At 40.3% G+C, this 27,824-nt stretch overlaps 2 protein-coding genes across 9 annotated transcripts in view; one reads left to right on the top strand and one right to left on the bottom strand.

The window, feature by feature from the left end:
* fbxo9 (F-box protein 9) overlaps positions 1 to 8,501 on the top strand; it is a 94,345-nt gene extending 85,844 nt beyond the window's left edge. For all 8 annotated transcript variants that reach the window (XM_043679689.1, XM_043679680.1, XM_043679716.1 and 5 more), the window contains one exon: positions 7,830 to 8,501. In XM_043679689.1, the coding sequence (XP_043535624.1) occupies positions 7,830 to 7,938 (109 nt within the window). In that variant the 3' untranslated portion in view covers positions 7,939 to 8,501. The remainder of the gene's footprint in view (positions 1 to 7,829) is intronic.
* Positions 8,502 to 10,884: 2,383 nt separating this feature from the next.
* LOC122548602 (chorion-specific transcription factor GCMa-like) overlaps positions 10,885 to 27,824 on the bottom strand; it is a 47,504-nt gene continuing 30,564 nt past the window's right edge. Inside the window, exons 5-6 of the mRNA XM_043687438.1 lie at positions 12,549 to 12,671; positions 10,885 to 11,478 (exon numbers count right to left, since the gene is read on the bottom strand). Coding sequence (XP_043543373.1) covers positions 10,885 to 11,478; positions 12,549 to 12,671 — 717 coding nt within the window. The remainder of the gene's footprint in view (positions 11,479 to 12,548; positions 12,672 to 27,824) is intronic.

Here is a 27,824-nt window from a genome sequence, read left to right as displayed (position 1 = left end):
GTGGCTGTTCACAAGTAAAGGGATGTCTGACAAGTGAAAGCTTTCGAAAGTGAGGTAACGAGAGTTTAGAGACAGAATGTTCCTGTTAGTGAAAGACAAGGACTGACAGAACTAGGGAACACCAGATGACATAATTCTTTGAAGTTCGCGTCACAGGTAGACAGGGTGGTTAAGAAGGCATTTAGCACGCTTTCCTTCATTGCTCAGACCTTTGAGTATAGGAGCTAGGATATCATATTGAGGTTGTACTGAGCATTGGTGAGGCCTCTTCTGGAGTACTGTGTCCAGTTCTGATCGCCCTTTATAGGAAGGATATTATTAAGCTGGAAAAAAACAGAAGTTGTTGGAAAAGCTCAGCAGGTCTGACAGCATCTGTGAAGAGAAATCAAAGTTAATGTTTTGGGTCTGGTGACCCTTCCTCAGAACTGGGGAAGATTTACAGGAATGTTGCCAGGAATAAGATTTATAAAATCGTGAGGAGTATGGATAAGGTGAATGAACAAAAGAACAAAGAAAATTACAGCACAGGAAACGGCCCTTTGGCCCTCCAAGCCTGCTCCAATCCAGATCCTCTATCTAAACGTGTCGGCTATTTTCTAAGGATCTGTATCCTTCTGCTCCCTGCCCATTCATGTATCTGTGTAGATATATCTTAAATGGCATTATCATACCCGTCTCTACCACCTCCACTGGCAACACATTCTAGGCACCCATCACCCTCTGCGTAAAGAACTTTCCACTGTATCATCTTAAACTTTTCCCCTCTCACCTTGAACTCATGACCTTCATCTGCCATTTCTCTGCCTATCTCTCCAATCTATCTATATTCTGCTACATTCTCTGATAATCCCCTTCACTATCTGCTACTCCACCAATCTTAGTGTCATCTGCAAACTTGCTAATCAGGCAACCGATACTTTCCTCCAGATCATTTATATATATCACAAACCACAGTGGTCCTAAACAGGCCCCTGTGGGACACCACTGGTCACAGGTCTCCATTTTGAGAAACTGCCTTCGACTACTACTCTCTGTCTCCTGTTACCCAACCAATTCTCTATCCATCTTGCTAGCATACCCTGGACCCCATGCAACTTCACTTTCTCCATCAGCCTACCATGGGGAACCTTATCAAATACCTTACTCAAATCCATGTATATGACATCTACAGCCCTTCCCTGATCAATCAACTTTGTCACTTCCTCAATGCATTCTGTTAAGTTGGTAAGGCATGACCTTCCCTGCACAAAACCATGTTGCCCATTTTCTTCCAAATGAAAATAGATCCTATCCCTCAGTATCTTCTCTAGCAGCTTCCCGACCACTGATGTCAGGTTTACCAGTCTATATTTACCTGGATTATCCCTGCTACCCTTCTTAAACAAGGGTTCAACATTAGTAATTCTCCAATCCTCCGGGACCTCACCCGTGTTCAAGGATGCTACAAATATTTCTGCTAAGGCCCCAGCGATTTCCTCTCTCGCTTCCCTCAGTAGCCTGGGATAGATTCCATTTGGACCTGGGGACTTGTCCACCATAATGCTTTTTTAGAATACCCAACACTTCCTTCTTATGCTGACTTGATCTAGAGTAATCAAACATCTATCCCTAACCCTAACGTCCAACATGTCCCTCTTCTCGGTGAATACCAATGAAAGTATTCATTAAAAATCTCACCCATTTTCTCTGACTCCACACATAACTTTGCTCCTTTGTCATTGAATGGGCCAACCCTTTCTCTAGTTATCATCTTGGTCCTTATATACAATTGAAAGGCTTTGCGATTTTCCTTAACCCTGTTTGCTAAAGATATTTCATGATCCCTTTTAGCCCTCTTCACTCCTTATTTCAAATTGGTCCTGCCTTCCCAATATTCTTCCAAAGCTTTATCTGTTTTCAGTTGCTTAGATCTTATGTCCTATTTCTTCTTATTCACCTAGACCTTCTTTTTCCTCTTAGCTAGTCTCTCAATTTCACCTGTCATCCATGGTTCCCTAATCTTCCCATTTCTATCCCTCATTTTCACAGTGACATGTTTCTTCTGCACTCTAATCAACCTCTGTTTTTAAAAGCCTCCCAAAAATCAAATGTGGATTTACTTTCAAGCTGCTTCCAGTCCATATTCCCCAGCTCCGACCGAATTCTGCTATAGTTGGCCTTCCCCCAATTTAGCACTCTTCCTTTAGGATCACTCTCGTCGTTGTCCGTGAGTATTCTAAAACTTAGGGACTTGTGATCGCTATTCCCAAAGTAATCCCCTACTGAAACTTCAACCACCTGTCTGGGCTTATTCCCCAACACTGCTTCCAATATGGCCCCTTCCTGAGTTTGACTATTTACATACTGCTCTATAAAATCCTCCTGGACGCTCCTTAAAAATTCTGCTCCATCAGTGGTTAGCACTGCTGCCTCAGAGCGCCAGGGACCCAGGTTCGATTCCAGCCTTGGGCGACTGTGTGGAGTTTGCACACACTCCCCGTGTCTGCGTGGGTTTTCTCCGGTCTCCGGTTCCTTCCCCAGTCCAAAGATGTGCTGGTCAGGTGAATTGGTCATGCTAAATTGCACATAGTGCTAGGTGTATTAGTCAGAGGGAAATGGGTCTGGGTGGGTTACTCATCGCAGAGTTGGTGTGGACTTGTTGGGCCTGTTTCCACACTGTAGGAAGTCTAATCATAGACCTCTAACACTAAATGAAAGCCAGTCGATATTGAGAAAATTAAAATCTCCCATCACTATCATTGTTGTTCCTATATCTTTCCATAAGATATAGGAACAACAACGGTTACATATGTGTATCTCTATCTCACGCTCACTGTTGGGAGGCCTATAGTGCAGCCCCAACATTGTTACTGTGCCCTTCTTCAGTATAGCTGTGATATCCTCTCTGACCAATAATACAAATCCTCCACCCCTTTTACCTCCCTCTCTATCCCATCTGAAGCATCTATACCCTGGGATATTTAGTTACCAATCATGCCCTTCCATCAACCAAGTCTCAGTAATTGCAATAACATCATATTCCCAGGTACTAATCAGAGTCCTAAACTCATCTGCCTTATCTACTACACTTCTCGTATTAAAACAAATGCACCTCAGACCACCTGTCCCTTTGTGTTCATCATCTGCTCCCTGCTTATTCTTCCCCTTAGTCACACTGCCTTCATTATCTAGTTCCTTATAGACTTTAGTTACTACCTCCTTACTGTTCATTAACCTCCTCATTTGGTTCCCATCCCCCGCCAGAATAGTTTAAACCCTCCCTGACAACATTAGCAAAAGCACCCCCTCGGACATTGGTTCCAGTTCGGCCCAGGTGTAAACAGTCCAATTTGTAATAGTCCCATGTTCCTTAGAACTGGTCCCAATATCTCAAAAATCTGAACCCCTTCCCTCTCAAGCCACATATTCATCTTGCCTATTCTTTCATTTCTACTCTGACCAGCACTTGGCACTGGTAGCAGTCCTGAGATTACTACCTCTAAGATTTTACTTTTTAAGTTGGCTCCTAACTCCCTCAATGTAGCCTTCTATGTGTGGAATCAAAGGAAATAGGCGAGATCCTAAACAAACATTTCACATCAGTGCTACTGTGGAGAAAGACATGCAAGCTAGGGAAATCGGGGAAATACATCGTGATGTCTTGAAAAGAGTCCACATTACAGAACAGGAGGTGCAAGAGATCTTAAAGTGCATAAAGGTAGATAAATTCCCGGGTTCTGATCAGATGTAACCCAGAACACTGTGGGAAGCTAAGGAAGAAATTGCAGCATTATTTGTATCATTGACAGCCACAGATGAAGTACCAGAAGACTGGAGGGTGATTAATGTTGTGCCATTATTTAATAAAGGCTGCAAGAAGAAGCCTGGGAATTGTAGACTGGTGAGCCTGATATTCGTGGTGGCTAAGTTGTTGGAAGGGATTCTGAGACAAAGGATCTACATGCATTTGGAATGGCAAGGACTGATTAGGGATAATCAGCATGGCTTTTCACATATAAAATTATCTCTCTCAAACTTGACTTGAGTTTTTTGAAGAGGATGAAGACAACAGTAAATGTCTACATGGAATTTAGCAAGACCTTCAACATGGTTTCACATGGTAGACTGGTTAGTAGGGTTAGATCATGTGAGATCCGGGGGAGCTATCCGATTGGTTACAAAATTGGCTTGACAGCAGGAGACAGGGTGGTGGTAGAAGGTTGTTGCTCAGACTGGAGTCCTATGATCAGCAGTGTGTCACAAGGACGGTGCTGGGTCCACTGTTGTTGCCATTTAAATAAACAATTTGGATGAAAATGTTGGAGGCATGCTTAGTTATTTTGTGGATGACACAAAATTTGGTGGAATAATTGACATTGAAGAAGGTTATCTAAGTGTACAATGGGATCTTGATCAACTGGGCCACTGGGCTGAGGAATGACAGATGGATAAATGGGAGCTGTTGCATTTTGATAAGACAAACCATGGCAGGAATTACACAGTTGGTGGTAGACCCTGGGAAGTGGTGGTGAACAGAGACCAAGGGGTGTAGGTACATAGTTCCTTGAAAGTGATATCATTGATAGACAGAGTAGTGAAGAAGGCATTTGACAAGTGTGCTTTCATCAGTCAGAACAATGAGTACACTAGTTAGGATGTCATGGCTATACAAGACATTGTTAAGGCCATATTTGGAGTACTGCGTACAATTCTGGTCACACTGCTATAGGAAGGATATTATTAAACTGGAAAGGGTGCAAAAAAAAATTTACAAGGATATTACCAAGACTGGAGAGTTTGAATTATAAGGAGATGCTGGATAGGCAGGGACTTTTTCCCTGGAGCATAAGAGGCTGAGAGGTAACCTTATCAAGGTTATACAATCATGAGGGGCATAAACAAGGTGAATGCTGTGGTGTTTGCCCTAGGTTAGGGCATATATTTAAGGGGAAAGATTTAAAAGGGACCTGAGGGGCAACCATTTCACACAGAGGGTAGTGCATATGTGGAACAAGCTGCCAAAGGGAGTGTTAATGGCAAGTACAACATTTAACAGATGTTTGGACAGGTATGTCCAAAAAAAGGGATTTTGGCAAAATACAGGCAAATGGGACTTTGAGGAGCTTTTTCAAAGTTCCACTCAAACAAATTCCATGCATTGCTCTAGATCTGAGATCCTCCTGTTCTAGTGTTCTGACCTATCTCATATTATCAATAGAACTAATTTTCCTTCTCATCTGTCCTTCCTAAATGTTCAATATCTTTTGAATATTCATTTTCCAGTCTTAGTCAGCATGCAGTCATGTTTCTGTAATGGAATTATATTATAAACATTTATTTCTTTTTTGCCTTTAGACCATTTTTTCGTTGCGAATGCTGCATGCATTCATATAGAGTGCCCTTAACTTGTCCCTTTGCTTCAAGTGTGGAATTATATCAAACTCGATTCTCAACTATGTTTCATTGTATTTTAAATTGTTTTTCTACTTCTGTTTCCAACTTCAGTTTGAGTTTCCCCTCAAGTTCCTATGCCCCTGTCAAATTAGATTAAACGAGCTCCAACGTCATTAACAAATCTCCCTGTGAGGATATCAGTCTCAGTCCTGTTAAGATTTAAATTGGCCAGCTTATACAAGTCCCCTCAACTAGTCCCAATGCCTCAGAAATCTGAGGCCCTCCCTCCAGCTCTTGTTCTCCAGCAATGGATTCAATAAATCAGTTCTTCTAACTGGCACATGACACTGCAACTAATCCTGAGATTACTGTTCTTAAAATCCTATTTTATAATTCCCAGCTCCTTGAATTCGATTTTAAGGACCTCATTCAAGTGACTTAGATACTTATATTTCAGATTTTCAGAATCCACAATATTCTGCTTTTTCATACAAGTACTTGGCTTGCTTTCTACTGCCTGAGAATATGAGAATGTGAAAACTGTTAAAACAGAGGACCGTTTCAAATCCTCTTCAGTGACGGAATGATTACTTCACCTGTGCTAACCCCTGGTTTCTCATTGACTCATTAGGAAGCATTCGACCTTCAAGTCCATGATGCGATCCCTTTAGAACAGTACAACCACTCCCATTTTCCTGCTGTATCCCCATGGTCCTGCACATTCCTTTAATTGTCCATCCAATTTGTTTTTGAAATCATTCACTGTCCTCACTTCTGTCTCCCAATGAGCAGAGAGTTCCAGGTCATTACCTTTGCTGCTAAAAAAAAAAACTTCCTCAAATCTCTCTCGCACCTCTTGCCCAAACCTTAAAAACCTGTACCCTCTAATCCTTGTACCATCAGCTAGTGGAAACAGCTTTTCATTGTCTAGCTTACCTAAAACATCAGATTTGGCATCATTGTCAAATTTTGAAATATTATTCTTTGTTCCAATATAAATAAAAGCTGTAGTCCCAGCATTAATCCTTTAGGAGTATGACTGTGTTCCATCCTGCACTCTGAAACCAAATATCTTCTACAATTTGCAGATTTCTGTCCTTAAACTTTTTCCATTCAAGCTGCTGCCAATCCTCCTATTCCATGGGCCTTAGTTTTATTAACTCGCCTTTAATTTTGAGAGTTTGTGAAATGCTTTCTTAGAATCCACATACCCAATATCCATTGCATTATCATCATTGACTTTCCTCACTTCATTAAAAATTCAAATAGTTTGGTGAGCACCATCTGCTTTTTACACATCAATGCTGTCTCTCCTGAGTTACCTCAAACTTTTCCAAGTTTCTGCTGGTTTTGGTTTGTCTAAGTATTGTTTCTAAATCCTTAACCAACATTAATGTTAAACTAACTGGCCTATAAGTTACAAAGGATATTCCTACATATTTCATTGAATACTTTATTGTCACATCTAAAATTCTCCAATCATCTGGCATGCTTTCCCCCCATATCTAGGGAATTGTGGCAACTCCTTCTGCTATCCTCATGGTAAGAATGGAAGCCATTCAAATTAGGCAATTTGTTTGTTCTAAATAAAACCAGTTAGTACAATCTTTTTATGAACTTTCAGCCCATCCATTATTTCTGCCTCTTAGTAAACAGTGAGGCAAAGTACTCAAGTATTCTCACCTTTGCACATCCTAAGCATAAATGACCTATCCCTAATAAGCCCAATTTGCCTATTACTATCTCTTAATTACATACTGGTAGAAGATTTTAGAGACCTTTTTATGTCACAGGGGACACCAAGATCAGTATTTCTAGGGAATATTTTGATAAGAGTAATCATTGTATCATAAGGTTTAGATTAATAATAGTGTAGGGTAAGAAACAGTCTGAAGTAGAACCTCGAAATTTAGCAGATGGCTAACTGAGGTCAATGGGATGATAATGAATCTAGCTAAATAGAATGGAACCAAAGACTGACACAAAGAACCGTAACGAAACAACAGTTGAGATGATCTTTAAATGGTTTAGCTACAGACTAGTTCCATTCCAAAAAGAGTGAAAGGCAAGAGAATCAAAGCTACAGTCTCATGGATGTATGAATTCTTAAAGTGAGAACTGGGCAAAATATATGAAGTTGAGAGGGGAAATAATCAGGAAAATATGACTGGTAAAGAGAGAATATGACAATACTATGGCAGGTGATATAAAAAAAATCTCTAAATTCTAAAGACAGTTTATCTGTTCTAAACAAACCAATCAGTATAACCTGAAATGCCATTGATATATTTTAAAGTTTTAGTAGTTTATTAAATAGTAAACAATAACTATTAATAAACTAACATACTCAGTCATTATACACTCTTTTCAGGATAATAAGGAATATTCTAAATTATAAAAGTATTCTCCTTTATGCAGAATTTGCAAAATATGTCTAATTTTTAATTTTTTTTTAGGTCAACTGGTGAGACTGCTGTTACCACATTTGACATTGATAAAATGTACACCCCTTTGTTCTTTTCTCGTGTGAAGAGCTTTACAGCATTTGCTGAAACACCTCTTTAATTTGATCCAACCTGTCAATTTAGATCTAGATTCAAGGCAAAGCACTTTTATCTTCTACCTTTTGCATGAGTGGTATGGCATTAACTCTACAAGAGGAAGCTGCTTTCTGAGTTTATATAGGATATTGCTGAACCAGTGCATTATTTTTTAAAGGAGAGTGTTGCAAAAATAAAGTCTGAAATCTTAAAAGTTTCAGTATGTTGAATCACAGACTGATTTCTTTAAGAGATATGCACTAAAAAAGTTAAATGATCTGTAATTAGGCTCGGGGGTTTAAATACAAATCTTGAGGCTATTGTCTTTCGCATTGTTTCAATTTTACTGCCAATATATTGGTACTGTCAGAATTTTTACACTGGGTTATGAGAATGTAACTGTCAGTGAACTGTCTCATTTTTATTACAAATGGAATAATTCATGTTATCTGAGACTCTGCTGGACAACAGTCATTGTCTTTTCATGTCATCTGACTTCAAAACTTTAATTGATTTTGAGATTTTTTTCATTATTTACTTAAACTGAAATTATGTTTGGATACCAAGAAAATAAATGTTTTCTTCCAATTGGCTTTGCTCTTTCTTTATTGAATGTCTGTATATGACTAGGCTTGTGGCACTTCAAATGTCCTACACAATCTTGGGCAATCAACCTCTTAATGAATTGTAAGAAAAACTATCTGAATTTTTAAATTATTATTTGCTGATTTCTCTCACTTTTTATTGGATGATCTCAGTCAATTTCATGAGGCAATTCACAAGCCAAAGCCTTTGAAGAATTTTGCATCACTGTAGACTACACGATTCCTATTTATGCATTCAAAATATTAAGAATGCCTCTTTGAGGAAGGAGTTTGTGATTTTCTCTTCCCCATTTATGATTGTTTATACTCAGGTTTATTTTGTAGCCATGCTAGCTTTGATTTAAGAATTTTTCAGTTGCACAGGTGCAGACTACTGCAGGGCTGTATCTTTCCTAAGACTATCAAATGCTGTCATTTTAGTATAAGGCCAGCCAAATCTCAATCCTTAAGTGAATGTTTTTCTGACTCATGACAGATATGGCTGCTCCTCCACTGTATTGTACTAGCCATAAATTTAAGTTTATGAACTGATTCTTAACCACCCACTGGACAATTGGGAATAGGCAATAAATGCTGGCATAGCCACATCCTATAAATGATTTCTTTTAAAATGTGAAACTTCATGCGGCCACCAATAGGAAAGCCTAATAGTATTACTGTAAGATTAGTTTTCAGAACTCAGTTAATTAACTTGGGCTTAATTATTTCATTTGCTGGAAAGAAGTTACTGAAGCAAGGTTCTGTGCTGAAAGCTCATTAAGATTTTGGAATATAACTGATGCGGTGCTGCATTAAGATATTTCATTGTCTTGTTCACAGTAGGTAGCATGTCAAGCTTGCCTTTGACTCCCACACATATTCAGCTTGTCAAAACCTTACTCCCAATATTAAGGAAGTTGGGGATTGAGGAAACCTTTCCGGAATTATTGGTACAGCACTTCTGATGAGTAATGTGGCATTAGCTCAGTACATGGTCAACTCTTTAAAGAAGAGCTTGATATTAATGCTATTTAATAAGCATGTCACAACAGCATTTTTAGACATACAGTTTTGATTAAATGCACACAAGTGACCCATGACCCATACCCTACACAATTGCAGGATCCTTGACTACTTCATTAAATTAAAACAAATGGCAATATGTTACAAAAAACTAAATGTTGAACCAAACTCACATGTCGTAACTAAAGTTGAACTCAAGACATTCGTACTATATTTTTATGTTTAGCTTTATTTGGTATTCAAATATTAACACAATGCATATAGTTTTATTCCATGTAGGTATTTTTTATTGACATCACAACTATATGACACTATCTTCAGGCTGGTGCTAAGATTTGGTAACATTTCCATATTATACATTATAAATTTAAAATGAAGCACTGTAATAAAACTGAACAAAGCAAAGTACTTTTAATCAAAAAAGACACAGGTGAAATTTTCTAGAAAATGTGATTATATCTCCCTCCTGTTGAAGAAGAAACTTTAAAAGAATGATTTTTTTTGCTGTCTCTGGCAATCAAAAATGATCCCTGTATGACATATGACATTGGTTAAATATAATGATAAAGGCACTTGTGACCTCAGTAAAGAAATCCCTCATAGGCCATCATTTCAGATTCTGGCAATACAGTTTTCCGAATGTAAGTGGATATCGAGACTGAGGACTTTCAAATAGGCATTGTAATGTCCACTTTATGTACAATGTACTTGATTTTGTGTTTTCTACATGAGACAACCTGCTGGCATATAAAATTAATCCTGAGGTAACTTCTGAAAAGCAATAAATATTTTACAACCATTAATCCATTGTGCTACACATCCTTTTTGAAAGTGACAAATGTGTCAGCCATGTGTGGATGAGTGAGCTGCAATTTATGTACATCAATGAATTGAATAAGTGTTATACTACTTATACTACATTTCATCGAAATTTGATTATAACATGGTGAATTTGTCTCACAGAACATGCTACAGAATGTCATACAGGGTATAGGCAAAAAATGATAACCTTAGTTATTGTTTGTTCACTGCAATCATGCTGCCGGATTTGCATCACTGTTATTGATAGTCTTTCATATAAAGTTCATATAAATTTACCCAGTATTTATAATAAACTCTGGAGAAAAAATTACCGCATGATTTGAACTGATGAGTTTTTTTTTTGTTTTTCTTTAAATAATACATGCATTTTATGTTTGAATTGATGTTTAAAAATTTGCAGTTGGAATGTTAAATATCTTCCAGTTGATAGGTGGTTTAGTTAAGACTTCTTAAAAAAAGGTTGGGAATCTTATTGATAAAATTGTGTGTTTCTGCCCTTCACATTGCCATAGCAGTTATGGGTTATTGTATGTGAAGAAACTCTAAAGTGGATAAATAGCAGCAGGAACATAAGCGCTATTCTGATTTTGCAGGAACATAGCATCATATAGATAATCACAATATTCATCCGGGTTGGGTTTGGAGGTCTGGTACATGGTTTTGTTCATGTTGTTTATTGTAGTTTGTGCATTCTGCATTGGGTCTCTGAAGTTCTTAGGACTGGCAGCTTCATTGCAAGGATCTGAAGAACTTTGAGAATATCTAATAAAAGAGTTGCTGTAGCCATTCTTTCCCAATGTAATTTTATTCCAGTTGGGGTAATCTCCACACTCAAAACTTGTACTGCAGTTTGTTCCGGGGCCACCGTAATTCCCAGGATTATGGCACCCTGCATTAAGTTGTGTACATCTACTATAGATTCTGCTGATATCCATTTCGCAGTGTGGATCATAAAGGTAGGTGGGCTTTCCGAAGTCATGCCCATTTGTATATGAGAAGCACGGATTACCAGAGATGTTCTCAACTGCTACACATTCTTCCAGGTTTCCATTTACATAGAGATTGGACAATACACTTTTTGGATTAGAAGTAAATGTTGGCTGAGATCCTTCGTTTTCAATTGGACCTGTTATCAGCTGAGCAAACAAACGTCTTAAGTAACAATTTGATGTGCAATTTTTAACAACTTGTATTTATACACAACTTTGACTGACTCAATTTAGAAAGTTCTTTAATGAGTGATAAAGATATTATGAGGGGCCATGGAAGAACCTGGTATAAAAGGGAGATTTTAAGGGTTTTAAAGGAGAGCAAGGTGGTGAAGCAGAGAGATTAAAGGAGGAATTTTCAGAGCCTGAGAAGCTAGTGGTAGTTTTATTGGGGCGTGGGTGCGCAGAAGATGTGTGGGTTGTGTATAAAAGGCCACAGATCATGGTTATTAGGCTGCAGATGGTTGTGAAGAAAATGGGAAAAAGCCGTTGGAGATTTTGACATAAGATGAAGACTTTAAATCTGAGATACTGGCAAACTTGTGTGTCAGTCAGAACTGGTCAATAAGCAACTTTATAATAGCTTATAGACAGCAAAGCTTGGTTGTGTTAAAGCTTATGAAGGATGGGATATGAGAGAATGTCCAGAAGAGAATTAGAACAGTTAGGTTTGGAGATCACAAAAGCATGAAAACGTGGAAGCAGATCATTCTTGTGATTATAGGGCAGTCCAAATAATGTACATCGGATAATCAATATATTATTTCAGTTTCACTACATGCAGAATTAAGATCTCAATACTGGGTTGTTTGATATTTGATGCTTCAGTGCACCATCTGCTGATTCCCCATTTCTCTTGTTAATTGTATTTTAGGAGTAAGATCAGTAAAATCTTACCAATTATATACCCAGGTCCCTTTGATACAGGGTACATTTTAATGTGTAAATGTTGCTCTGAAAATATTTAGGATTGGACTAATGGTTTCCTTCCTGTCCATTAGATATTTTGATTGACCTCGTGGTTAAACCATGATGGAAGGCTATCAAGTCAATTATATGAATCTCCCATAAGAGCAAGAACGAGGTTAGCTCAACCAGAACATCTTTACCTGTGAAATAATGTTGGTACTATTTATCGTGCTTAATTTTATCATCAAGATACCCTAATTATACATCTTCCCACTTGTATAGGACTGTAACAGCATCATATATCATACCTGCAGGTCTCTTTTATTCTTATAGCAACTATTTTCACCATATGGTCTTTTCTTGTGGATTGATCTCCTTGCTTCAGCTTCTGTCTTTGTTTCTGGCCTGGGGTGATCGTGTACACCTTTTGCCTGTCATGTGAAAGAAATTGAGGGCAAAAAAATGTAATTCCTTTGCACAGAGGCTGTTTACATTTATTCTAATGAATTTAGAAGCATACAGCATGAAAACAGACCCTTCAGTTCACCCAGTCCATACAGACTATGTTCCGAAACTAGTCCCACCTGCCTGCGCTTGGCCTATGTCTCTCCAAACCTTTCCTATTCATGAACTTATCTAAATGGCTTTTAAACATTGTACCTATACCTACATCCACCAGGCTCTGATAGTTCATTCCACACATGAACCGGTCTGGGTTAAAAGAAAAGTTGCTTCTTATGTCCTTTTTAAATCTTTCTCCTCACCTTAAAAATATGTCCCCTAATTTTGAACTCCCCCACCCTAGAGAAAACACCCTTGTCATTCACCTTATGATCTATGATTCCCTTCATGATGAGGAGAGAAGGGGGAGTGAAGCGAGGGCTGCTGGGAAGGGTAAGTTTTCCTGCATAAAAAGGGACTTACCTCAGGAGTCGAGCCTCCATTTTGCCAGAGCGGCGAGGAGAGAAGGAGGAGCAAAGCAAGGGCTGCCCGGAAGGTAAGGGCTTAATTTATATTTAGGCAGTGGCTAAACCCGAGATACTACACGGGTATTATCTCCCTTCCACCCCCCCACCCCAGCCTCCTGTAACCGGAAGAAAAAGATTCTGTAAGGTAAGGCTTTTATTTCTTATCTTTTTCATTTATTTAAGTGCATTGTTTGGTTTTAGTTAATTCATATAAAGCTAAGCTTACAATAGCAGGGGACCTCAGACCTGTGGCATGTGACTCTTGCTTGATGTGGGAGCTTAGGACTGTGTCTGACATTCCTGACTCTTACACTTGCAAGAAGTGTGTCCAGCTGCAGCTGTTGTTTGACCACATGACGGCTCTGGAGCTGCGGATGGATTCACTGTGGAGCATCCGCGATGCTGAGGAGGTCATGGATAGCACATTTAGTGAACTGGTCACACCGCAGGTTAGGATTGCTGAGGGAGACAGTGAATGGGTGACCAAATGACAGAAAAAGAGTAGGAAGGCAGTGCAGGTGTCCCTTGCGGTCATCTCCTTCCAAAACCGGTATACTGTTGGGGGAGATGGCTCGCCAGGGGAGGGCAGCAGTTGTCAAGATCATGGCACCGTGGCGGGCACTGCTGTTCAGAAGGGCGGGAAAAAGACTCGTAGGGCCGCAGTCATAGGGAATTCTATTGTGAGGGGAGTAGATAGGCGGTTCTGTGGCCAAAAATGGGACTCCCGGATGGTATGTTGCCTCCCAGATGCACGGGTTAGGGATGTCACTGATCAGCTACAAAGCATTCTAAAAGGGGAGGGTGAACAGTCAGTTGTCTTGGTGCATATAGGCACCAATGATTAAGTAGAAAGTGAGAGGAGGTCCTGAAAGAAGAATTCAGGGAGCTAGGAGAGAAGTTAAAGGGGAGGACCTCAAAGGTAGTGATCTCAGGATTACTACCAGTGCCACGTGCTAGCCAGTGTAGAAATGAAAAGATAGGCAGGATGAACACGTGGCTTGAGAGATGGTGTAGGAGGGAGGGGTTCAGATTTGTTGGACATTGGGACCGGTTCTGGGGAAGGTGGGACTCTTACAAAAGGGATGATCTACATCTGAACCAAACTGGAACCAATGACCTTGGGGAGTTTTTGCTACTGCTGTTGGGGAGGTTTTAAACTAATATGGCAGGGGACTGGGAACCAGAAGAGAAAACAAGTAGGCAGCGAGGTGGAGACTGGGGACTGTAAGAATTATGAAGAAAGCATTAATAAAGGGAAGAATAGGCAGAGAGCAGGTGAGTGCAAAAGAACTGGTGGCCTGAAATGCATCTACTTTAATGCAAGGAGTATAGTGTGTAAGGCAGATGAACTTAGGGCTTGGATTGGTGCCTGGGAGTATGACATTATTGCCATCACAGAGACTTGGTTGAAGGAAGGGCATGATTGGCAACTAAATGTTCCAGGATATGGACGCTTCAGATAGGACAGGGAGGGAAGTAAAAGAGGGGGTGGAGTTGCATTGCTGGTCAGGGACGGTATCACAGCTGTGCTAAAGGAGGACACTATGGCAGTCTTGGGTAGTGAGGCATTATGGGTGGAGTTGAGAAATAAGAATGGTGCAGTTACATTGTTGGGGCTGTATTACAGACCTCCCAACAGTGAGCGTGAGGTAGAAGAACAAATAGGTAAACAGATTATGAATAGATGTAGAGGCAATAGGGTAGTGGTGATGGGAGATTTTAATTTTCCCAACATTGACTGGGATACATTTCGTGTCAAAGGTCTAGATGGAGTAGAATTTGTACGAAGCGTCCAGGAGAGTTTTCTAGAGCAGTTTGTCAATAGTCCGACGAGGGAAGGGGCCATATTGGACCTGGTACTGGGGAATGAGCCAGGACAAGTGGTAGAAGTTGCGGTGGAGGATTTCTTTGGGAACAGTGACCACATTTCTGTAAGTTTTAGAATACTCTTGGATAAAGAAGAGAGTTGTCCAAAGGGAAGAGTACGAACTGGGCCAAGACCAATTATATCAAAATTAGACAGGGGCTGGGAAATGTGGATTGGACACAGCTATTTGAAGGGAAGTCCACATTTGAGATGTGGGAGGCTTTCAAAGATAGGTTAACGGTAGTGCAGGATAGCCATGTCCTATTGAAGGCAAAGGATAGGAAGGGCAAGATTCGTGAACCGTGGATGACAGGAGAAATTGTACAACTAGCCAAGAGGAAAAGGGAAGCGTACATAAGGTCTAGGCAGCTAAGAACAAAACGGGCCCTGGAGGAATATCGGAAGAGTAGGACAAGTCTTAAACAAGGAATCAAGCGGGCTAAAAGGGGTCATGAAATAGCTTTAACAAGCAGAATTCAGGAAAATCCCAAAGCATTTTATTCTTATATATAAGAAGCAAGCGGGTAACTAGAGAAAGGATTGGTCCATTAAAAGATAATGATGGAAGGCTGTGTACCGAACCTGAGAGAATGGGTGAGATTCTGAATGATTACTTTGCATCAGTGTTCACTGAGGAGAGGAACATGATGAATCTTGAGATTAAAGATAGAAGTTTGATTAGTCTGGATCATGTTGGCATAAGTAGGGAAGATGTGTTGGGGGTTAGAGGTTATTAAGGTGGACAAATCCCCAGAACTGGATGTTTGCTGAGGAAGGCAAGAGAGGAAATAGCTGGGTCTCTGACAGATATCTTTGTGGCATCCTTAAACACAGGTGAGGACTGGAAGTTTGCTCATGATGTCCCCCTGTATCAGAAGGGTAGTAGGGATATTCTGGGTAACTACAGACCAGGGAGCCTGACGTCGGTGGTGGGGAAGTTGCTGAGAGATAATATCTATTTATATTCAGAAAAGAATGAGCTTATCAGTGAGAGGCAACATGGTTTTGTGCGGGGCAGATCGTGCCTTTCCAACTTAATAGAGTTCTTCGAGGAAGTGACCAAGTTGTTAGATGAAGGAAGGGCTGTTGATGTCATAGAAATGGAATTTAGTAAGGCGTTTGATAAGGTTCCCATTGTAGACTAATGGAGAAAGTGAAGTCACATGGTGTGCAGGGTGTTCTAGCTAGATGGATAAAGAACTGGTTGAGCAACAGGAGACAGAGAGTAGTAGTTGAAGGGAGTCTCTCTAAATGGAGAAAATTGACCAGTGGTGTTCCACAGGGGTCAGTATTGGGACCACTGTTGTTTGTAATATACATAAAAGATCTAGAAGAGGGCACTGTTGGTATGATCAGCAAGTTTGCAGATGACACGAAGATTGGTGGAGTAGCAGAAAGCATAAGGGACTGTCAGAGAATACAGGAGGATATAGATAAACTGGAGAGTTGGGCGGAAAAGTGGCAGAAGGTTTTCAATCCAGACAAATGTGAGGTGATGCATTTAGGCTAATTATAGAGCGAATTATACAATGAATGGTAGAGCCTTGGGAAAAGTTGATGGGCAGAGAGATCTGGGAGTGCAGGTCCATTGTACCCTGAAGGTTGCTGCACAGGTGGATAGAGTGGTCAAGAAAGTATATAGTATGCTTGCCTTCATTGGAAGGGGTATTAAGTATAAGAGCTGGCAAGTCATGTTAACATTGTACAAGACATTGGTTCGGCCGCAATTAGAATACTGTGTACAGTTCTGGTCGCCACATTACCAAAAGGATGTGGACACTTTGGAGAGGGTGGAGAGAAGCTTTACGAAGATGTTGCTTGGTATGGAAGGTGCTAGCTATGAAGAGAGGTTGAGTAGGTTAGGTTTATTTTCACTAGAAAAAAGGAGATTGAGGGGGGACCTGATTGAGGTTTACAAAGTCATGAAGGGTATAGACAGGGTGGATAGAGACAAGCTTTTTCCCGGGGTGAAAGATTCAATAACGAGAGGTCATGCTTTCAAGGTGAGAGGTGGAAAGTTTAAGGGGGAATACACTCGGCAAGTACTTCACACAGAGGGTGGTGAGTGTTTGGAACGCGTTGTCAGCAGAGGTGGTAGAGGCAGGCACGGTAGATTCATTTAAGATGCTTCTGGACAGATGTATGAGTAGGTTGGGAACAGAGGGATACAAATGCTTAGGAATTGACCGACAGGTTTAGACAGAAGATTTAGATCAGCTAAGGCTTGGAGGTCATGCTTTCAAGGTGAGAGGTGGAAAGTTTAAGGGGGATACACTCAGCAAGTACTTCACACAGAGGGTGGTGAGTGTTTGGAACGCGTTGTCAGCAGAGGTGGTCGAGGCAGGCACGGTAGATTCATTTAAGGTGCTTCTGGACAGATGTATGAGTAGGTGGGGAACAGAGGGATACAAATGCTTAGGAATTGACCGACAGGTTTAGACAGTACATTTGGATCGGCTCAGGCTTGGAGGGCCGAAGGGCCTGTTCCTGGGCTGTAGATTTTCTTTGTTCTTTGTTATTTCCTACACTCCAGTAAAAAAAAAAGTCCCAATCTTTACAATCTATTTTTTTTATCTCAAACATTCCATTCCCAGCAACATCCCGATAACTCTTTTCTGAACCCTCTCCAGCTTAATAATATCCTTCCTATAACAGGGCAACCAGAACCGCAAACACTACTCGAGAAGAGGCCTCACCAACGTCCAGTACAACCTCAAAATGACATCCCAAACTCCTGTACTCGAAGATCTGAGCAATGTAAGCAAAATGCCTTCTTAACCACCCTGTCTACCTGTGACACAAATTTCAAAGAATTATGTATATGAACCCCTAGGTGTCTCTGTTCTACAGCACTACCCAGGACCCTACCATTAATTGAATAAGTCTTATCCTTGTTTGTATTACCAAAATACAATACTGCACATTATCCAAATTAAACTCCATCTTCCACTTTTTGGCCCATTGACCCAATTGACCCTCTTTGTAATCTTCAGAGCAGCGCTCTGAAAGCTAGTGCTTCCAAATAAACCTGTTGAACTATAACCTGGTGTTGGGTGATTTTTAACTTTGTACACCCCAGTTCAACATTGGCGCCTCCAAATCATGACTTCAATAAAGCATTCGACAAGGTTCTTCATGGTAGATTGGTTAGCAAGGTTAGATCACACAGAATACAGAGAGAACTAGCCATTTGGATATAGAACTAGCTTGAAGGTAGAAGACAGAGGGTCGGAGGATTGTTTTTCACATTAGAGGCCTGTGACCAGCTGTGTGCCATAAGGATCGGTGGTGGATCCAATGCTTTTTGTTGTTTATACAAATGATTTGGATGTGAACATAGGAGGTAAATGACAAAAAATTGGAGGTATAGTGGACAGCGAAGAAGGTTACCTACGAGTACAGTGGGATCTTGATCAAATGGGCCGATGGACCAGGAAGTGGCAGATAGAGTTTAATTTAGATAAATGTGAGATGTTGTATTTTGGAAAGGCAGGTCCTGGGGAGTGTTGCTAAATAAAGAGACCTTGGAGTCACAGGTTCATAGTTCATTAAAAGTGGAGTCGCAGGTAGATAGGATAAAGAAGAACGCATTTGGTTTGCTTGCCTTTATTGATCAGTGCATTGAGTATAGGAGTTGGGAGGTCATGTTGTGATTGTACGGGACATTGGTTAGACCACTTTTGGAATACTGCGTATAATTCTGGTCTCCTTCTTATCAGAAGGATGTTGTGAAACTTGAAAGGGTTCAGAAAGGATTTAAAAGGATGTTGCCAGGGTTGGAGGATTTTAGCTATCGGAAGAGACTGAATGACTAGGGCTATTTTCCCTGGAGCGTTGGAGGCTGAGCAGTGACCTCAGAGAGGTTTATAAAATCATGAGAGGCGTGGATAGGGTAAATAGACAAGGTATTTTTCCCAGGGAAAGGCGAGTCCAAAACTAGAGGGCATAAGCTTAAGGTGAGAGGGGATAGATTTAAACGGGATCTAAGGGGCAACATTTTCACATAGAGGATGGTGCATGTATGGAATGAGCTGCCAGAGGAAGTGGTGGAGGCTAGTACAATTGTTATTTAAAAGGCATCTGGATGGGTATATGAATAGGAAGGGTTTAGAGGGACATGGGCCAAATACTGGCAAATGGGACAAGATTTATTTTGGGTATCTGGTAGGCATGGATGAGTTGGACCGAAGGATCTGTTCCCATACCGTATATCTCTATGACTCTAAAAGGATTAACCTTGAATTGACTATATGTTCTGTTGATTATTTAGCCATTGGAATTGAAAAAATCCTTAAAAGCTGCACCAATTTTCTGAATTAAAAGATATCTTTAATTTCTGTTTCCAGCCGTGCTAAGTTCTCAATTTTCAGGTTATAATAAAATACTAGGAATATATCATTGCTCATAGCAGGGATTTCCTATAAGCTCTGATTGAAGATTGTAAAGAATATGGGAAATCTTGTTGCGAAGAGCTTGAAATTACATTAAATTTAACTCTCAGCACTGAAGTCCCAACCAAAATCTCTGTCTCCAAACCAACAAGCTGTTACGTATTGCATTGGATTAATTAGTATACGCTATTTACAATGGTGCAATTTGTCAAATTTGATGTGGCTCCTTACTTTAGATGTAATTTATAAATCAGGTGTACTTAGAACAGCCCACAATAACCACCTAATAACATTAACAGTTCTCCCACAAGCAGTAGGATTTATTGAATTAAAAAGATGAAGTCCAAGTTCTTATTAAAACAATTTTGTCTCTTCTTACCTGAAAGTTTCAAAGACCCTCATTTATAATTGATTACTTTGGGGTTCAGTGACTTGCATAGACAAATATGGTAGTCCATTTTGAATACAGCAAGACCTTACAAAAAAGATGAATGACCAATTGGAGTTTTTGTTGAAAGTTGACAGGATTCTTAATGGTAAGGTTCTGGGGAGTGTAGCTGAACAAAGAGACCTGGAAATGCAGGTTCATAGTTCCTTGAAAGTGCAGAAGTAGATAGACAGGATATTGAAGAAAGCATTTGGTGTGCTTGCCTTTATTGGTCAGTGCATTGAGTGTAGGAGTTGGGAGGTCATGGTGGGTTGTACAGGACATAGTTTAGGCCACTTATGGAATACTGCGTGCAATTCTGGGCTCCCTGCTATAGGAAAGATGTTGTGAATATTGACAATCTTTTCTGAACCCTTTCAAGGATGTTGCCTGGGTTTGAACTATAGGGAGAGACTGAATGACTAGGGCTATTTTCCCTGAAGTTCGGAGGCCGAGCAGTGACCTCATAGAGGTTTATAAAATCATGAGGGGCGTGAATAGGGTAAATGGACAAAGTCTTTTCCCCAGGGAGGGCATAGTTTTAAAGTGAGAGGGGATAGATTTAAATGCGAGGTCTTGCACTTTGGAAAAAAGAATACAGGCATGGACTATTTTATAAATGGTGAGAAAATTCATAGAGCCGAAGTACAAAGGGATCTGGGAGTGCAAGTACGGGATTCTCTGAAGGTTAACTTGCAGGTTGAGTATGTGATTAAGAAAGCAAATGTAATGTTGTCATTTATCTCAAGAGGGTTGGAATGTAAAAGCAGCGATGTGCTTCTGAGACTTCATAAAGCTCTGGTTAAGCCCAGTTTAGAATTTTGGGCCCCACACCTCAGGAAGGTCATTCTGGCACTGGAGCGTGTCCAGCGGAGATTCACACGGATGATCCCTGGAATGGTAGGCCTAACATACGATGAACAGCTGAGGAGCCTGGGATTATATTCATTAGAATTTAGAAAGTTGAGGGGAGATCTAATAGAAATTTACAAGATAATGCATGACTTAGAAAAGGTGGATGCTGGGAAATTGTTTCCGTCAGTCAGGGATACTAGGACTCGTGGGCACAGCCTTAGAATTAGAGGGGGTCAATTTAGAACGGAAATGAGGAGACATTTCTTTAAGCCAGAGAGTGGTGGGTCTGTGGAATTCATTGCCACGGACCGCAGTGAAGGCCGGGACATTAAATGTCTTCAAGGCAGAGATTGATAAATTCTTAATCTCCCAAGGAATTAAGGGATACAGGGACAATGTGGGTAAGTGGCATTGAAATGCCCATCAGCCATGATTGAATGGCAGAGTGGACTCGATGGACCGAAAGGCCTTACTTTCACTCTTGTTTCTTATGGCCTTATTAAAAGGGATCTAAGGGAAAACATTTTCACACAGAGGGTGGTGCGTGTATGGAATGAGCTGCCAGAGGAAGTGGGGGCAGCTGGTACAATTACAACATTTAAAAGGCATCTGGATTGGGATATAAATAGGAAGGCTTTAGAGGAATATGGACCAAGTGCTGGTAAATGGGATTAGATTTAGTTTAGATATCTGATAGGCATGGACAAGTTGGACCGAAGGGTCTGTTTTCACGCTGGTCATCTCTATATGGCTCTATGGCTCTAAGAAAGTTGTTCAGGTGACTGGGAAACATAACTACATTTTGAGTAATGTCATGGATTCTTTAACTTCCAGTGGGGAACAGGCAAACAAAGCATCAAGTTTAATATCACATCCAAAAGTGATATCACCAAGATACTTCTTTGGAACCATCTCGATGTACTCAAAACCTGGGATTGAGCTCCAACTTCCCAATTTGTCTAATGGTCAGCACTCACCAAATGTATTTCATCCCATAATTCATAAAGTCTTAAACAACAGCCAGGGGTTTTTGCAGAAGTTCCTGCTTTCTCATTGTGACTTCAGAAGTTCAGCAAAAACCTCATGCACCTGCAAACTGTGCAAGTATCTCCAAAGGAATTTACTTATTTGGCAAATTTGGCACAGATATTGGAGACTCAATGACACTGAATTTCATTTGCCAATTACTACTAATTTATTAATAGTAGTGTGACCTTGCCACAGTGTCCAAGTGATTACTACTTGTCAGTGCCATAAGAGTCAACATGGTTATGCTAATAATGTCAAAAATTCCACCTATTTTAAACAGTTCAGTACAATCTTCACACAGTTTCAGGCAGCATCAGGTTGTCAAGGAACATGAATAGCTGTTTGCTCATTATCAAATCTTTAGAATTGTGACGAACGCATTGACCTGTGTTGACAATCATGAGGAGCGAATGGTTAGTGGTGACTTCAGCAATTGATTCTATTTTCACTATGCAGAAAAATGTCCTACTAACCAAATGAGTTTTCAAGCTATTTCATTGCTACAACCTACTATGGTTCTAACATCCAACATATTAGTGGCCAAATCGCTGCCAGTGGTGAGGACTTTAATAACAAATTCTATGATACTTTGCTTTCAGTAAACAGATGTAAGTTGTATGATATACTACTGAAAAGTTGGAAAAATATGTCAACTAACTATCCCTTTCAGGCCACCTTGTCCACTTCAAATACCAAGGTCAGAGTTACAGTGGTGAACAAAGGTTACATCGAAATACACTTTTGGCTCCAAGTCAGAGGAATCTGGTTTGAAAGTGTAGGCTCTCTGAGTTTTGTTGTGCTTTTTGCAAGTCAATCTGTAGGTGTTACACATGATTTGCATATATATTGCCATGCATGAAGTAACCAAAGATGAAATATGCAACCGTGTTCCAGATGGTCATTTGTTTAATGACTGATAATCAATGAAGATGATGCTGATCATATGTAAATTATTAGTGGATCATTCCCTTGTTTATTCTCTAACTAAACTAAAGTGATCAGAGTGCGAGTACATCCACACAACAGTGCATTAGGGTCATAGAGATGTACAGACCCTTCAGTCCAACTCATCCATGCCAACCAGATATCCTAACCTAATCTAGTCCCATTTGCCAGCACGTGGCCCATATCCCTCTAAAGCCTTCCTATTCATATACCCACCTAGATGCCTTTTAAATACTGCAATTGTACCAGCCTCCACCACTTCCTCTGGCAGCTCAATCCTTACACTCACCACCCTCTGCGTGAAAAGTTGCCCGTCTCACCTCAACCTATGCTCTCTAGTTCTGGACTCCCCCACCTCAGGGAAAAGACGTTATCTATTTATCCTATCCATACACTTCATGATTTTATAAACTTCTATAAGATCACCCCAAAGCTCCAGGGAAAAGAGCCTATTCAGCCTTTCCCTACAGGCCAAATCCTCCAACCCTGGCAACATCCTTGCAAATCTTTTCTGAACCCTTTCAAGTTTCACAACATTCTTCCAATAGGAAGGAGACCAGAATTGCATGCAATATTCCAAAGGTGGCCTAATCAAAGTCCTATACAGCCGCAACATGACCTTCCAATTCTGGTACTCAATACTCTGACCAATGATGGAAAGCATACCAAAAATGCCTTCTTAACTATCCTAACCACCTGCAAGTCTACTTTCAAGGAACTGTGAACCTGCACTCCCAGGTCTCTTTATTCAACAACACTCCCGAGGGCCTTACCATTAAATGTGTAAGTCCTACTAATACTTGTTTTTCCAAAATGCAGCACCTCGCATTTACCTGAATTAAACTCCATCTGCCACTTCTCAGCCCATTGGCCCATCTGATCAAGATCCCATTGTAATCTGAGGTAATCCACTTCACTGTCCACTACACCTCCAATTTTGGTGTTATCTGCAAACATACAGACTATACCCCCTATGTTCACATCCAATCATTTATATAAATGACAAAAAGTACTGGACCCAGTGCCGATCCTTGTGGCACTCCACTGGTCACAGGCCTCCAGTTTGAAAAGCAACCCTCAACCACCACCCTCTGTCTTCTACCTTGGAGCTAGTTCTAAATCCAAATGGCTAGTTCTCCCTGTATTCCAGGAGATCTAACCTTGCTAACCAGTTTCCCATGGGGAACCTTGTCGAACGCCTTACTGAAGTTCATATAGATCATGTCCACTGCTCTGCCCTCATCGATCCTCTTTGTTCTTCTTCAAAAAACTCATTCAAGTTATTGAGACATGATTTCCCACGCACAAAGCCATGCTGACTATCCCTAATCAGTCCTTGCCTTTCCAAATACACGTACATCCTGTTTCTTAAGATTCCCTCAAACAACCTGCTCACCACCGATGTCAGGCTCACTGGTCTACAGTTCCCTGTCTTGTCCTTACCACCCTTCTTAAACAGTGGCACCACGTTAGCCAACCTCCAGTCTTCCAGCACCTCACCTGTGACTACTGATGATAAAAATATCTCACCTCACCTGTGACTACTGATGATAAAAATATCTCAGCAAGAGGCCCAGCAATCACTTCCCTAACTTCCCACAGAATTCTAGGGTACGCCTGATTTAGTCCTGGGGATTTATCCACCTGTATGCGTTTCAAGACATGTGGACATTTTTCAAGATCTATTTCCCCACATTCTATATCTTCCATGTCCTTCTCCACAATAAACACTGATGCAAAATACTCATTTAGTATCTCCCCCATCTCCTGTGGCTCCACACATAGGCTGCCTTGCTGATCTTTGAGGGACCCTATTCTCTCCCTAGTTACCCTTTTGTCCTTAATGTATTTATAAAATTCCTTTGGATTCTCCTTAACTCTATTTGCTAAAGCTATCTCATGTCCTCTTTTTGGCCTCCTGATTTCCATCTTAAGTATATTCCTACTGCCTTTATACTCAAAGGATTAACTCAATCTCTCCTGTCCATACCTGACATATGCTTCCTTCTTTTTCTTAACCAAAACCTCAATTTCTCTTGTAATCCAGCATTCCCTATACCTACTAGCCTTTCCTTTCACCCTGACAGGAATATACTTTCTCTGGACTCTCGTTATCTCATTCTGAAGGCTTCCCATTTTCCAGCCATCCCTTTTTTTGCAAACATCTGCCCCTAATCAGCTTTTGAAAGTTCTTGCCGAATACTGTCAAAATTAGCCTTCCTCCAATTTAGAACTTCAAAATTTTAGATTCAGTCTATCCTTTTCCATCACTATTTTAAAACGAATAGAATTATTGAATTGAATTGAATTTATTGTCACATGTACCAAGGCACAGTGAAAAGATTTTTTTGTGAGCAATACAGGCAGATCACATAGTTAAGTAGCTTAGATAAGTAAGTAATAGGTAAACAGCGGCAAAAACAAAAACACAAATGCAAGCGAATGTTAAGGATTTGTGAGTCCATTCAGTATTCTAACAACAGTAGAGTAGAACTGTTACGAAACCGACTGATGCGTGTGTTCAGGCTTCTGTACCTTCTCCCCAATGGTAGAGGTTGTAAAAAAACATTGGCACTGGCCTCAAGAATCTCCCCCACAGACACCTCAGTTACCTGCTCTGCCTTATTTCCCAAGAGTAGGTCAAGTTTTGCACCTTCTCTAGTAGGTACATCTGCAAACAGAAAATTTTCTTGTACAGACTTAAATTCCTCTCCATCCAAACTCTTAACATTATGGCAGTCCCAGTCTATGTTTGGAATATTAAAATTCCCTAATATAACTACCCTATTATTCTTACAGATAAAACGTCTCCTTACAAATTTGTTTCTCAATTTCCCATTGATTATTAGGGGATCTATAATACAATCCCAATAAGGTGATTAACCCTTTCTTATTTCTCAGTTCCATCCAAATAACTTTTCTGGATATATTCCAGGAATATCCTCCCTAATTACAGCTGTAATGCTGTCCCTTATCAAAAACATCACACTCCCTCTTGTCTTGCCCCCCCTTTCTATCCTTCCAATAGCATTTGTATCCTGGAACATTAAGCTGCCAGTCCTGTCCATCCTTGAGCCACATGTCTGTAATTGCTATGATGTCCAATGTTCCTAACCAAGCCCTGAGTTCATCTGCCTTTCCTGTTAGACCTCTTACATTGAAGTAAATGCAGTTTAATTTATCAGTCCTACCTTGTTCTCTGCCTTGTCCCTGCCTGTCCTGACTGTTTGACTTCCTCCCTTTCCCAACTGTACCAGTCTCAGATTGATCTCTTTCCTCCCTATCTCCCTGTGTCCCATCCACCACATACCCACAATACTAGTTTAAATCCTCTCGAGCAGCTCTAGCAAATCTCCCTCCCAGTATATTATTCCCTTCCAATTCAGGTGCAATCTGTCCTTCTTGTACAAGTCATTTCTACCCCAGAATAGATTCCAATGATCCAAAAATGTGAATCCTTCTTACACCAGCTCCTTAGCCACTCATTCATCTGCTCTATCCTCCTATTTCTACCCTCACTAGCTCATAGCAAGGAAGTAATCCAGATATTACTATCCTCGAGGACCTCCTTTTTATCTTCCTGCCTAACTTTCTATATTCTCCCTATAGAATCTCATCCATTTCCCTTCCTATGTCATTGGTTCCAATGTGTACAATGATCTCCTGCTGGTCCCTCTTCCTGTTGAGAACATTCTACACCCTCTCTGAGACATCATTGATCTTGCTACCAGGGAGGCAATACACCATTCTGATTTTTCACTGCTAGCCGCAGAAACTTCTGACTGTGCCTCTGACTAGAGAGTCCTCTAACACAATTGATCACTTGGAACTTGACATACCCCTCATTACATTCTACATTCCCCTAAGAGTCCATTACCCTCTATATTTTCTAAAACAGCATACTTATTTGAAATAGGGACAGCCACAGATGACTCTTACACCATCTGCCTAACTTCGCTACCTTTCCTGGAGTTAACCCAACTATCTGACTCTATCTGCAGTTTTTCTCCCTTCCTATAACTGCCATCCATCACACCCCCATCTGATAGGATTCGCAACCAAAGACATTTCCTGCAGACATGATCCTCAGTAACATGTAAACTCTCCCTAAACACCCACATCCGACAAGAAGAGCATATCACTCTACTAAAGTCCATTTTTGCTCCTTCACAATCTACAGACCCAGAAAATAGCACTGTCTTATTGCACTAAAACAACACTGCTCCAGGCTAACTTAATACTTATGGCTTATATTTTAAAAATTTAATCAAAGCACAGATCTCAATAAAACATATAATCAAGAAGGAACCCACTCTACTCACTATTGTAGATTTACAACAAGGCTACACTTAACTGTTTCTGTGCTGTGAGCTCTCGCACACAGGTTCATCCAAGACCAGTTGTGAATTTTGCTATTTGTTAAGTTTTCCTAGACACACTCCGATGTCCAGAGATACATGAATTCAAACAGCAAAGGCAGTAACTGCACAGGTTCACGGATGTGTGAGTTAGCAGTGTGGGTTTCTTTCTCTCTACCTCTCTCTCTCCTTCACTGACCATATATTGCCTATTGTCTGTTTTTTTTTAATAGATATTTTTATCAGAAATTTAACATTTTTACAAGTTTACAAAAATAAACAAAACTCTCAAATATAAACATTGATATACAATTAAATCAAATATACAATAGCCAAAATTTAACAAAAGAAAAAAAAACAAAAAAGAACAAAAAACTCAACTGTCTACTAATCTAACCTACAACTAACCAGAGTGTATATTTAAGTCCCTTACATGCTTGGAATGTGTTAACATCAGATGTAATAAAACCCGTATTCGTGCGGGATTTCTCTCCTAAGGGGCCCCGGACCAGCCAGGTTTGTAATCTCAATTAAATAAAAGCCCTTGTTAGGATAGCCGAAATATCTGTATTTATGTAATTCAAGAAGGGCTGCCATATTTTATAAAATAATTCGATCTTTCGGTGCACCATATTTGTAAGGAAGTCAAGGGGAATACATTCCATAATTAATCTGTGCCAATTTGAAAGTCAAGGGGGACCCTCAGCCACCCAGTTCACCAAAACATTTTTCCTTGCACAGAAA

Source organism: Chiloscyllium plagiosum, chromosome 3 (genome assembly GCF_004010195.1).
Source record: "Chiloscyllium plagiosum isolate BGI_BamShark_2017 chromosome 3, ASM401019v2, whole genome shotgun sequence".
Classification (NCBI taxonomy): Eukaryota; Metazoa; Chordata; class Chondrichthyes; order Orectolobiformes; family Hemiscylliidae; genus Chiloscyllium; species Chiloscyllium plagiosum.
Note: the sequence above shows the minus strand (reverse complement) of the source record. Positions and strands in the feature narration are given on the sequence as shown.